We start from the raw sequence: 12,375 nt of genomic DNA on the forward strand, positions 1-12,375 counted from the left end.
TCCATCATGCTTTTAATTGCAAAGCCCCCTTAGGATGAGGATAGAAGGGGAAAATGAGCATAATTTTCTTTTTTTTTTGGAGACAGCTTGAAAAAGTGCACGGAATTTGCTCTCCTTGAGAGAGGAAGTGCACATAGGACTTCCACTCCTGGCTACTCATGTCCCAGGAGCGAAGCAGAGGGCTTCAGAGTGGGCACCTCCCTTTTCTTACTGACTAGCCAGCCCTTGCCACAAATTTCCACTGGAAGAAGTAAGAAAAGGGGATGGAGCCCCAGGTCAGCTGGGGCAGAGCCTGTCAAGAAAGGTTGCTCCTGTGGAGAACCACCAAGCTCTTTGTACTTAGGGAAAGAAAATAGAAGAAAAAGTTAAGGCAGAAGAGGGAGAAGCACATTTAGAGAAGCCATTTGTGTCTCTTGGCCTACCTGAGTATGTCCTCTGCTGACCAGGAAATCCAACACCTTGTAGCTGAAGTTCTCAGTGCTGCTCAAACAGTATAATTTTGCACAGTGTAATTTTGCACAAATCCCTCAGGATTGGCCTACTCCTGCAAGTAGCATTAATTAGTATGGAGTAAGCCATAGCAAATTGTTCCATGGGTAAAATGATCTGGCATTCCCATCAAAATGAGCATCAGCACTTGGCAACCCTGAATTCTGGGCCTTCACCAGTGTAACTAAGTCATTGCAGAGAAGATAGTCTTAGTTGAAATAGTTATGACAGTAATGACAGATACTAAAACTAGGGCTATTTTTCTCTGCCTTGGTAAAACAATTTCCTTCCTCCCAGCTGTGTGGGATTCTTTTGTTTTTTTCCCAGGAGTTGTTTGGTTGGTCTACAGTTTCAGCAGATCTAAATGTGTGCTGAGATGAGGTAGAGCTTTTGCTGGATTCCTGCTTCCTGCTTTGCTGCTCTGAATTTAAATCGCTAGGTCAGGCGTTTTTGTGCACCCCTTGGTTAAATATGTCTTCTAGTTTTGTTTAATCTTGTCCCAGTTTTGTGTATTCACCTGCATTCTGTTACTGGCAGTCAGCTTGGCAGAGCTCTTTTTGCGAGAGACAAACGCACTCTCACATCTTGTCCCATAAACCTGAGTTATTGAAAAAAAGGGTGAGTGAATTGGCAGGGAGTCTTCCCAGTTGTATTTATCAAAATTAACATTTTTTTCCTCTTGTTCTATTTTGCCAAAGAATAATTTTCTTTCAGGACAGATCAAAGTGCTAAATCACACATCAAATGTTCAATATGCCCAAATCTCTGATCCAAATGTTCTTGCACATATCATGTCCATCACACAGGTTGCATAGACCTGTGCTTTGATCTCAGCCTATTTTTGTTTGGCACTACAGCTTTTTTGAAGCTCTTCTTGAGGGACAGTAGATAAAACAAAGCCTGTGAGAGGCAGATTTTTGCTGTTTAAGTAGTGTCAGCACTCCAGGACTCCTGAAGCTGATAGAGGGCTGTCCACCCTTTGGTGTGTCTCAAACTGCCTGTTCCACTGATGCACTTCATGAACCTCTCACAGGGAAATTACTAATTCACCAAAATTCCTGAAGACTGACAGAAGCCTGGTCAATGCAGTGTGATTCTAGGTAGCTGAGAAATTCCGTTCAATTCAACCCCATCTGTCCGCAGTAACCACAGTTATCAATTGCGCTGACTTTCACTGATTTCAATCCCATTCTATTTATTTTCCTAAACCAGGACCCTTGTGCCATGCTGTAGTTGTGGAAAAGTGTAGCATTTGACCCAGTGCTGCTGTAGGCCAGTGACATGAAGTGAGAGCAGTGCCCACCCCCACCCATCCCCACTCTGTGAGTTATGTTTTTATCTCCGTGGCTCTCCAGCACGCACTTTCCTGGTAAAGCCATTTCATTAATGCCAGCCAGCAGGAACTGCTGAGTGTGCAACACTTCAGAAGAACTGTTTGCTTACTTGAGAAACAGAATGCAGATGTGGAAGCCTTGCCTTGCCTGTAGAATTGTCAAGATGAAAGAACAGAGGATAGCATTTTCAAATGTGAGACCAGCAGTAGTCTCAGGGGGGCTTTGCAGGTTTTCATGTGTTTTTCTGCTTAGCAGTGCAAGGGTGAAGATCAGCTTCTTTACAGATAGATAAGTTTTGCTATAGAAGCAAGATATCTATAAATTACATGTCTGGATATTTTTAGAAGATATTTTCTATTACTTACAGGATTAAGGACTAGATTCCTCATATGTATTTAAAAGTTCTCTGCACCCATCAGTGTTAATAAAGCTGAACTCCAAATGCCACTCAAAAATGTCCAAGCACTTGTTGGCTTATCTCTCTGCTCACCCTCAGCTTACTCACAAGGACATGCAGCACATAGCCAGATGTTGATTAAACGTATTTGCACATACTCTGAAACATCTGGTTTCATCCTAGAGGCTGAGTGATGTCCAGTTCAATCTGGTCTGCCATGTGACCAGCATTTCTTGGAGGTCAGAGTTATCTCTTACATTTGCATTGTTGCGGGGCTGCAGCCAGCCTGGGGCTGGGGCTCACCGAATAGTCCAAGCAGGTGTACAAACATCTCACCCTGACATTGCAGACACCAGTGAGACTTTCCAGGGTCACAGAAAGCCAGCCATGAAGGGGCTTAAAGCTTGTCATGTACTGACTAATGACAATTACATGACCTGTTGCCAACCAGACTTCTCAGTCTCAGCTGAGGCATCCAAGATTCCCACAGGATACATGGAGAGGCTCATGGAAATCATGTGAGCCACAGTTCTAAGAATTTCTGAGAGAAGCAGGAGCTAAGAAAAGGGATTTCCTGACCTAGAGCATTCCTTAGGGACAGCCACCTGCTAAACACTATTTTGCCTGGAGATGGATGAGAAAGGGACAAAGTTCTAAGCCTAAATAGTACAGTTTGCATCTGAGTTGTCCTCAGGGGCATATTACTTATCAGTGATAGATCATATCTTGACTGCTGGTAGAAGTATTGTGAACCTCATTCCCAGTTCTGTGGATGGAGCAGGATAACTGGGAGGTTCCTCTTGAAAGACTGTGAAGGGCTGGACATCACACTGATGATCTAGAGTAGATGTGGACCCATGCAGTGGACAAAATATTGCTTTTTTCACTATTTTTCTGCAAAGAGAACAGCTTGGCTAAAGGCTGAAGACTGAGCATGCTGTACAGAATTGACTGTACAGTCAGGAGATAAAGACCACTCTGCAAACAGGGCAGAAAACCAAGCTGACTATATAGATATGCTTTTAGTTTCTTCTGATAGCACCATTCCAATACATGTAAACTTTGGAGCAGGATCAGAGATTTGATTTTCTTCCAAATGAGCAAGCACCATGATCAGCTGGAATAGCTCAATATCAAACTTAATCTATGGCTTAGTTAGTATTTATTTTTTAAGTGAAGTGTTATCTCCCCAGTACAATGGACAGAGTCCATTTCAGTTTCATCCTCAACATTTCATTTTTTTAAAAATCAGTTTCCAAAGAATTTTCCATATACCTTTAATTTAGAATGAAACTCATTTTTCAAATTTAGAAGGAACTTAGTAGGAGGAAATTTTTTTATATTCTCTTCAAAAATTCCTCAGACATTGTCCATACTTATCAATCATACAATGACAAGTATTTTAGTAGTTTCAGAAAGAGAGCTGTTACATCCAGGGCCCTGAAAGTGTTTCCTCAGATCTTTCTCAGGAGCCAGAAGTTGAGTAACTGCTATCTGAAGCATGGCTGGAGACTGGCCGTGTGACCTCCAAAATGCAAGTGCTCACCAAGAACTGAAAGTTGGGGACTGTCACAAAATCACAGCTGTTGTGGATTGGGTGTGGAGGAGCACAGATCCAGTAGGTCAGTCATTGAATGGCACACCTACATGGGAAAAAACCTTTAGAGACAAGGGAATGATGCTGTTGAAGGATTACATACATCTGGCCTAGTGTTTGAAGGCTGATCACACTTTGAAGCTTGGTAAAAACCATAATAGAGAGACAGGAAGGCCTATTACCATATAACACACAGTTGGTATTTTTACTGTAATGAAGATTTTAAAAAACATGTTATTTTAGTTAAACTTAGAGTGATGTCTACATATTTTGATGCAAAACAGGTGGCTAATCAACAAAGTCTGTACAAACTGAATTATATGGGAAAATTAAACTCGACAGAAATCAAAAAAGCATATAATACTCTAAATGTACAATTTCACTGTATGTCTCTTTTTACTGTAGCAACCAGGGCACAAGGGCAGTATGAACATGTGGTCCTTTATTTGATCAGGGATAATAATCAACTAAGCCAAAAGGAAGGGAAGTAGATTTTCCTAGTTCAGCTGCTAATATAATCTTTTACATGTTCCCAGTTGTGTAACCATTGCTCTGTGCAGCATTGTAACATGTAGCCATTGTTAAATGGGAAAAACTGTGCAAATAGCAGAGAATCCAAATGTAGAGAAATGGTATTTGATGTCACTCTCATTATGCAATTGGCATGATATTTCAGATCCCAGCCCTTCTTTCCTCCCATTTTTCCTTCTTATGCCTTCACTGGCATAAGGCCTCAGGTCCTTGTAAGAACGGATTCTGCTGAGACTTGTAGTTGCCTCAAATGTCTGGTGACCATGGAAGCAGCATGGTTGGTGGTAGGATCACCTGCTTTGTTGATCTTTCACTGTCCCAGTAGTGTTGGTTACTTGAGGTCTAACCATTAGTGATATTGCAGCATCTCTCTTGAGGCTACAGGTCCTACAAATCTTCCACTAGAGACATCATTCTCATCTTAGGCTGTGAAAGATGCATCTCCTGTCCATCAAAGAAGTTTCAGCTAATGACTACTTAGACATGCCTTGATCCTGCATACACAATTAGTGACCTAGTCCTAGACTTCAACTCTTATCTAGAACTAATGACTCTTATTAATGTCAATATTAACCATAAATCCCTGAAGGTCTTAAATCCATAATTAGTTCAGATTCATTGCTTCATGTTGGCCTGAACCCCAACCATAATTTCAGATTTCACAATGCCAGCCTCAGAAGTATGATTGATAATGTGATCTCCATCACATAAAACTCCAAATAAGTGTCATGTTTCTTCTAGATCTGGCTTTATCCTAAATGGCTTTTCTTCTTTCGTTTCTAAATGTAAATTTGAAACCAGTTCTAAGTCTAGTCTTAAGACTAGACCTTGAAGGAATTATAACTACATCATCTGGTCTGACAGTAAGCCTTGTGTAAGCTCAACAGCCCCTGCAAAACATGCAGAAACACCTCATTTTATCTGTTCTAAGTAAATCATAATTATAGTTCTGAGTACAATAGTAATCTATATTCTCCCTACATTCTATTTTTTCTAGAACTAAACATTGTTGTGGGTCCCTCTAAAAGTGAGCATTAAGTCAAGCTTGATGGCCACTTGTAAATGCAACATTATCTTGTGGTCTCAGCTTCATGATGACCCAACCTCTGAAGTTAACCCTCATGCCAAAGATAAATCAGATTTAAGCTCCATCCTGAGTACATCACTAGGAAGAAAGCATCAAATGTTCAAGAGTTGAACATACTAAGTTAAACACATCACACAAAACTTTATGGCAAAAGCCACAAGCCAAGCTCAGGCATTATGCAGGCTCATCCAACATCGTAGCCTGAATCAAAGCCCATAAACCCAGCCACAGCTATTCCCAAATCCTACAGAGTTCTTAATAAAAACCCTAAATGTACAACCTGTTTCAGAGAGGTAGTTTAGCATAGCTTTACCAGCCCTTATTTGCAACAGTCCTAAGGCCCTTACCAACAAGCCCATCCTTGCCCAGACTACTTCACATGGCTAATACCAAATTTAAACCAAACTTTTAAGTTAGGTTAGTGATTCCAATTAAACCATAGCCCAAAACTATTCCTACAAAAGCCTGTTACTTACAAGCTGGAGCATATAAAATCTAAAACTAATTCTAATTTATCCTCAGTTTTTAAAAGCAGGTTTGGCCTCCTGAATTTTGCTGATCTAATCACTAGCAGGCAGCCTCAACACTTCAAATCTTAGCTTGATGGCCAGTTCTACTTTTAGTAATGTTGGTTGCTGTGGGATGCCCAGCCTGTAGCAGTACACCTCTGTCCACAGATGGCATTAATGACCTGTATTGTTTCTTTAATGTCAAGTATCTGCTTTTCTAAGACTGATAACATCTCTACAGGTTTTCTCCAAGTGCTCTAAGAGTGGGGATTTTCTTTGTACAACTGTTTCTTGCTCCATAAGCCTACAGTCCACTCAGCCCTGACCCCATACTGAGGGAAAAAGTACTGTGCTGCATCATACAAAACATCTGTTCCTACACCTGTGTATCTGTGACCTTCTAATAGTCTGCAACAGGTCTGAGATTCTGCTAAATGGCTCTGCACTGAAGACTTCCTTCCTCTCAGTGACCAACAATCACTTATAAACAAGATGGAGACAGGATGCTGATCTGACCAGTGATTTGGCATGTGGTATGATGGAGCAATACACAGGTTTATTTTTTACAAGTTACTTCACTGTGCTTTCACTACACATTTAAAGATAAAGGCCAACTTTCTCACTAATTTTGAGTTGGGAGCAATGTTCCCATGGTCCTAATTACCTTCAGGGTCAAAGAACTGCACCCCTCATCAGCACAAATTCTGCACAGCTAGGCATGGGCTCATGGCACACAAGACAATTAGTTCTTCTCCAATACTGCTTCATCTTGGTTGATATAATTTGTACTAAAATCACTTTTACTTTAGAAGTGGAAGAAAATTTGACTCGCTCATCCACCTCTTTTGCCTTTCCTAGCACTAGTTCAGAGTAATTGATACTGATAAATATATCAAAAGGATTTAATTTTTCTTTCTCAGAAAAAAAAGGCTTTTTGTTTTAGGCAAGATTCATTTCACACTGATTGTACCCAATAAGTTCAATTTTTAACACAGATTTCCAGGCATGTTTGTATATATTAAAACCATGTATTAATGCATCCACAGAAATGCAACTGAACTGATTAATACAAAACAACCAAATAGTGACTCCATTAATTCTTCATATAATTTACTGCAATGCTGTTACAACACAAAAAATAAAAATCTTCCCACAGGCTATGCACAAAAGCTATGAGTTATTTAATTTTATACAGACAAAATGTACTGAATTCATCAAACCATTTATTTGATTGAACTAATTGGTTATAAAATGGAAAATTCCCATTTGGTTTTGCTAGTTACAATTATGATGGGTTTGTTTTGTTCTCCAGTACTATGAGAGAATTCTCTCAACTGGCTATTTGAATATTAGAATATTTTTATTGCTCTTTGCTCTTGACAATGAGCTGCAATTTCCAACAGTGTGACACTTCATGCTACTTTGTGTTCTGCAGCCTTCAGGAGAATCTGCACATTTAATGACATATGACCATACCTTATCTCAGATAATGTGCAGATACAGTAATTTATGGGAGGGGGAAAACCCCAAAAAGGCCAACAAACCCCAGTGCAAAATGGTTCACATAACAAGAAAATTACTGGAAATGGTGCATATAAATCCCATATCCCATATGAGAAATTATGTACACAGAGTTCTTTTTATGTAGAGCCTAATGGACTAAGACCCTGTCAGCTAGTGATTGCCTACTTTCTCTAAATTCTACATATTCCACTCACATACATTCAACAATCTGGAAGTTTTGACCTTGAACTGATTATTTGTGCCATGTCACCTGTTAGCTGAGGGAGCCAAGGATTTCAGGATAGCGACGTATCCCTTGCTCTAGTTGCACATCCCTTGCCTTTGTACTCCCCTTCCCATCTTAACTCCTTGGAACAGAAGGTATCTCCTCTCCTGCCACTGACTGTAGAGGTGACTTGCATACATAGGGAGGGAACCTGACTTTTATAGGACTAATTTTAGGACAAAATATGTCCTGAACAGTCACGAAGAAAGAACTCTTTTGCAGTACTTACTTCATTTGCTACAAAGCTTTGTCCAATAAATATTGAACAATCTGTGTTACCATTATGTCTCGTGAATTTGAATAGAAACCAAAGCTTTCTTGCACCATTATGGTACTTTTGGTCACATAGCATAAGTCTTCATCCTGAATTAGGAAGCAATTGAGCTGAAGTCTTCCACTTCTTAGTTACTGAACTATGGTGTCTTTTTTCTACATAAAGTATCTCATATCCAGAATTATTCATGACCTAGTCCAGTCAGTGCTTTTGATTGCTTTTCTGCAGTCAGACTTCTCATGATAGAGAGATACTAAAGGAAGTTACACAGAATTAGAAAGAAAAGCTTAATCCTGGCATCATCCATTTTCCTCCCCCCAAAAAATTCACTTTTCTTCAATTCCACCACGTCTATTTAATGGACTGAACGGGAGTGGATTTAAATCCAAACCTGAATCTGGTGTTGGGACAATCTGATTATAAAATAACACCTGCTATTTCAGGAATGCATAGCAAGAAGTTTGTTTTGTAGGTGTGTTCTCTTCTCTATCCTCTGCAACACCACTAGTGAATATTCTTGGCTTCTCCAGAAACATAAATAAATGTGTGTTTGTGCACAGATTATCATGGCACTTGTAAAACAGTTTTTAAAATTAAAATAGCTATCTGAAGGGTTGCAATATTTTTAATAATCTTTATTACTTTTGGTCTCAGTTTACACAGTTGCCCTAAATGAATGAAAGATGATGAATGTATTTTTATGGATTTCCGTCAGAAGAAACTTTCACGCATAGTTCTGAAATCCCATGACATTTAGTGGCATAGTTTAATTTCCTTCAGCTATCCGGCCACAGCAGCCAGCTACTGCAGTTAGTTAGCTTATGATATTTGCATGTTTTGTTGGTTTTATTTTAAGAGGAAGAGAAATAAAATCTCCATAATATGTTTTATTTATTTCCTGAGGACTTTCACTTACACAAGTAGGCACTAAACATTTGAAATTGACTTTCCAGAGCACAACAGTAAAAAACTTAAGAGTTTGGCTTAGTTTCATTTAAAACAGTAAAAACTGACCTTGTAAACATTTCCATAGGAGGTAGGATACATACATTTGACAATCTGTCAAATATGAGAAAGTAAACAGTTACTCTGTGGTCCTAATAAATAATGAGCAACACGGACATTAAATAAACATTTTATATATATAAAAAACAAGATATAAGTGAAAGGCTAAAATAGCATTTTAAATAAATTAGGAATAGATGTAATAATGTCTTTACAACTCATTCTTGCGTGCAAGAATCACTGGCTCTTTCTGATTACCTAGAATTTCTGACTGAAAAGCTGTAATGGTGAGAACAATCCTGAGAGATTCACAAGCAGGACCCAATCTAAATATTGCTACTTTTTGTGTGTGGAGGGCTGATAACATTGCTAAAATGGCCCCTTTAATACCTATATGTAATACTTTTATCTTCCACCAACTTGGAAGAGGATTATCATCATAGCCTCTATGTCTGGGGTTGGAAAGTAAGCTTAGGGCACAGATATGTCTCTGCCAGTTAGGTTCCTCCAGCAGCTGCTCCCATGAAGACAGTGTTGATTGGTGGTAAAGATGGCACCATATCTCTGCTTGGTGGGGCATGGACCTCCAGATGTTCCTGGGAAGGGAACTGACCAGATGCTCCATACATACACTGTGAAGAAGATGTGGTTTGCAAGTTTGAAGCTGTGGGGAAAAAAGGTTACCGTCATTGCAAGTTTTCAATTTACTGAATTTAACGGAAATCACAATCCAGTTTTGTTTGATGGAAACTCCTATCTACGAGGCACATCATCTAAAGGACAGAAATGTCTGATCTTCTGTTCAGGATTAACAGGTAAGCAGTAGGAAGATGTAATCTTGTGTAGAAATAAAGTGCCTTTGTTTATATCTTCCATGCAGCTCTTTTTGGAATGTGCGATCAAACTCAGTTGCTATTTGTTCAAGGCATATACCAAAACAAACCCTTCAGGACTGAGTATTTCTGCCTAGAATTGACTGTCAGTGAGAGCTTTGCCTAATATGCACAGTTGTTGAATCATAAGATGGGGGACCAGAGCACAGGACACCCCTGACCCAGGATTCATTTGATCTTTTTGACAGTGAGGATCTCCAAGAGACCCTCAAAAAGTCCAGTCTATTATTAGTTTACTTAATATATATACATATGTATTATGTACATTTACATATTTACATTTACATTTATATATGCTATATATATAAAAGCCCAGTCCATTATTAGTTTACTTAATACATATACATATGTATTATGTACATATACGTACATATATGCTTCCTAATGCATATTTTTATGCAACTCAGGCCTCATGGACAATGGATCATAGACCACCTTGTATGGAAGCAAATTTATTAAGCTCAGTTTTAAGAAAAAACACGTTATGATACAGCCTAAGTACTGAGCTGTTTCATCTCTGTGTTGCATTTCATATATCATGTATGTGAGCTACAATTTAATACTCAGCATTTGCTAGGATGCTAAAACATTCATAGCTGCTCCTCAGTTGTTGGCTATACTTACGCATAGGGGTCCTGCAGACAATTGAAGGTGACGACTCTGTGTAGTATGAGCCCGTTTGTTTTCTCCTGCTGTCATCCAAGATATTCAGTGGATCATGTATATCACTATAGGATGGCAGTGGCCGAATGCTGCTGACACTGCTGATTACAGAAACATGCTGGTCCACCATTGTTCCAAGTCTGTGAGATTCTGAATAATTTATGCTGTTTCCATAATATCCTAATTGAAGATTTAAAAAAAAAAAGAAAAAAAAAAAAAGAAGAATGAAACCACTGGGTAGTGTATGAGCCTGTGATAACCTTGGAAAAACAGTGCTTGCTATTGGATGAAGCTCTCTACCATAAGATTATTTATGCACACACACAGCCTAGGAAAGCAGTAATATGTAAGGACTGACCCAAAAGAGAAGTGGTAACAAGGAAACCAAAAGATGGTAAGGGTTCAGTCATGCCTTCAGTACAGAAAATGACTCTTTCCTTTTAAGTTCAGAATCAAACACAGCCTGCAATTAGTGACCTTAAGAGACACCATGGGGAGTCCTATCCACTGTTCAGTGCTTCCTTCTGAAGCTTACAACCAAGGAAAGCATACATGGAAAGAAAATCTGCAGGGTAATTTGCAGGGTACTAACTGCATAGACAAATCCATATAAATTTCCATTGTGTCTTTCCTCCAGAAGAGGGAAGTGTTTTGCTGACTATACCTCTGAGGCAGTGATTTTTCATCTGAAGTATGAAAAATGAGAAGGACAAAGTCCCAAACTATTGCTGATGTACATTTTTATACTTCTTTTCACCCTGTGACTAGAATGGTCCATTATGCTGATCCCAGAGGTAAGCTATCTTGTATCTGCTCTGTTTCATAGCAAATGTTTTGGGGCTTTTCAAGAGATTGTTAAACCATGAGGTCATCCTGGTTTTGCTTCCTTTGTACAAGATATGGTGATGATACCAAAGGAAGATTAGCGTAGGGCAGCAGATGCATTTGAGGTCAACTGAGGATTCATCAGAGGAAAATAAACCCTTAAGTAGCTTATTAAGATGCTTTACAATCTCTGTGTGTTATCAGAGAAGTGGAAAACAGGAATGTACAAATAAAAGCTGAAATACATCTTCCACAGAGGAAAAGCATATAATTCCAGTAATGAAAGAGAAACACAAGGAAGAAGAAAATACGTATTAATACCGTTGGAAGCATTAGCAGGATAAGCTGCTCCTGGACATGTAGACACTGAGTTGTTCAAGAAATTGAAACTCCCAGTATTCAGAAACTGCATATTGTGTGTGTCCTGAGACATGCTGGAGGGACCATAGCTGGACGGGGATCTGGCATTGTAGGGAGACACAGCACAACTGTTGCTGAAGTAGTCTCTGGAGAACTGCTGTTCGCTCAAGGCATTGAATCGGCTGGGCTCTGCTCTGTGGTCATAAACTCCTGAAGTGGAATGGGCCTGTGTCCTGAACATAGCCTGGTAATTGGAATTGTTTCCATAGTAATTCTGATTAGTCTGTGACAAAGTCTGATAAAGCGGTTCTGAGTAGGAAGAGCACTGTGAATGTGTCGATAACATGGGACCTACACTGGGAGGTCTCACAGCCATTGGCCCTTGGTTGATAACACTTCCTCTGCTGACCATGGCTGGTGAAATGGGTGGAGTCATGAGGTGACCAGTGCTTTCAGACAACTCCATTTGATCTGGAATAAATAAACATTAACCATGATTAGTGTCCATACCTCTGTACTGCTGTTAAGACACAAACCCTCTAATTAAGTGCAGATTACCATTTGAAACCTTCACAAAAGATATGCACTGCCCCCCACCTTTATAATTCACAGCTTTTATTTC

General features: G+C 39.4%; 1 protein-coding gene across 1 annotated transcript in view; it reads right to left on the reverse strand.

Moving 5' to 3' along the window:
* Positions 1-9,509: 9,509 nt before the first annotated feature.
* Positions 9,510-12,375, reverse strand: part of RFX6 (regulatory factor X6) — a 32,946-nt gene continuing 30,080 nt past the window's right edge. The window contains exons 17-19 of the mRNA XM_066180505.1: positions 11,715-12,224; positions 10,530-10,748; positions 9,510-9,676 (exon numbers count right to left, since the gene is read on the reverse strand). Of these exons, the coding sequence (XP_066036602.1) occupies positions 9,510-9,676; positions 10,530-10,748; positions 11,715-12,224 (896 nt within the window). The remainder of the gene's footprint in view (positions 9,677-10,529; positions 10,749-11,714; positions 12,225-12,375) is intronic.

This window comes from Chamaea fasciata, unplaced genomic scaffold (genome assembly GCF_029207755.1).
Source record: "Chamaea fasciata isolate MVZ Bird 193981 ecotype frontalis unplaced genomic scaffold, bChaFas1.0.hap1 SCAF_3, whole genome shotgun sequence".
Lineage (NCBI taxonomy): Eukaryota > Metazoa > Chordata > Aves > Passeriformes > Sylviidae > Chamaea > Chamaea fasciata.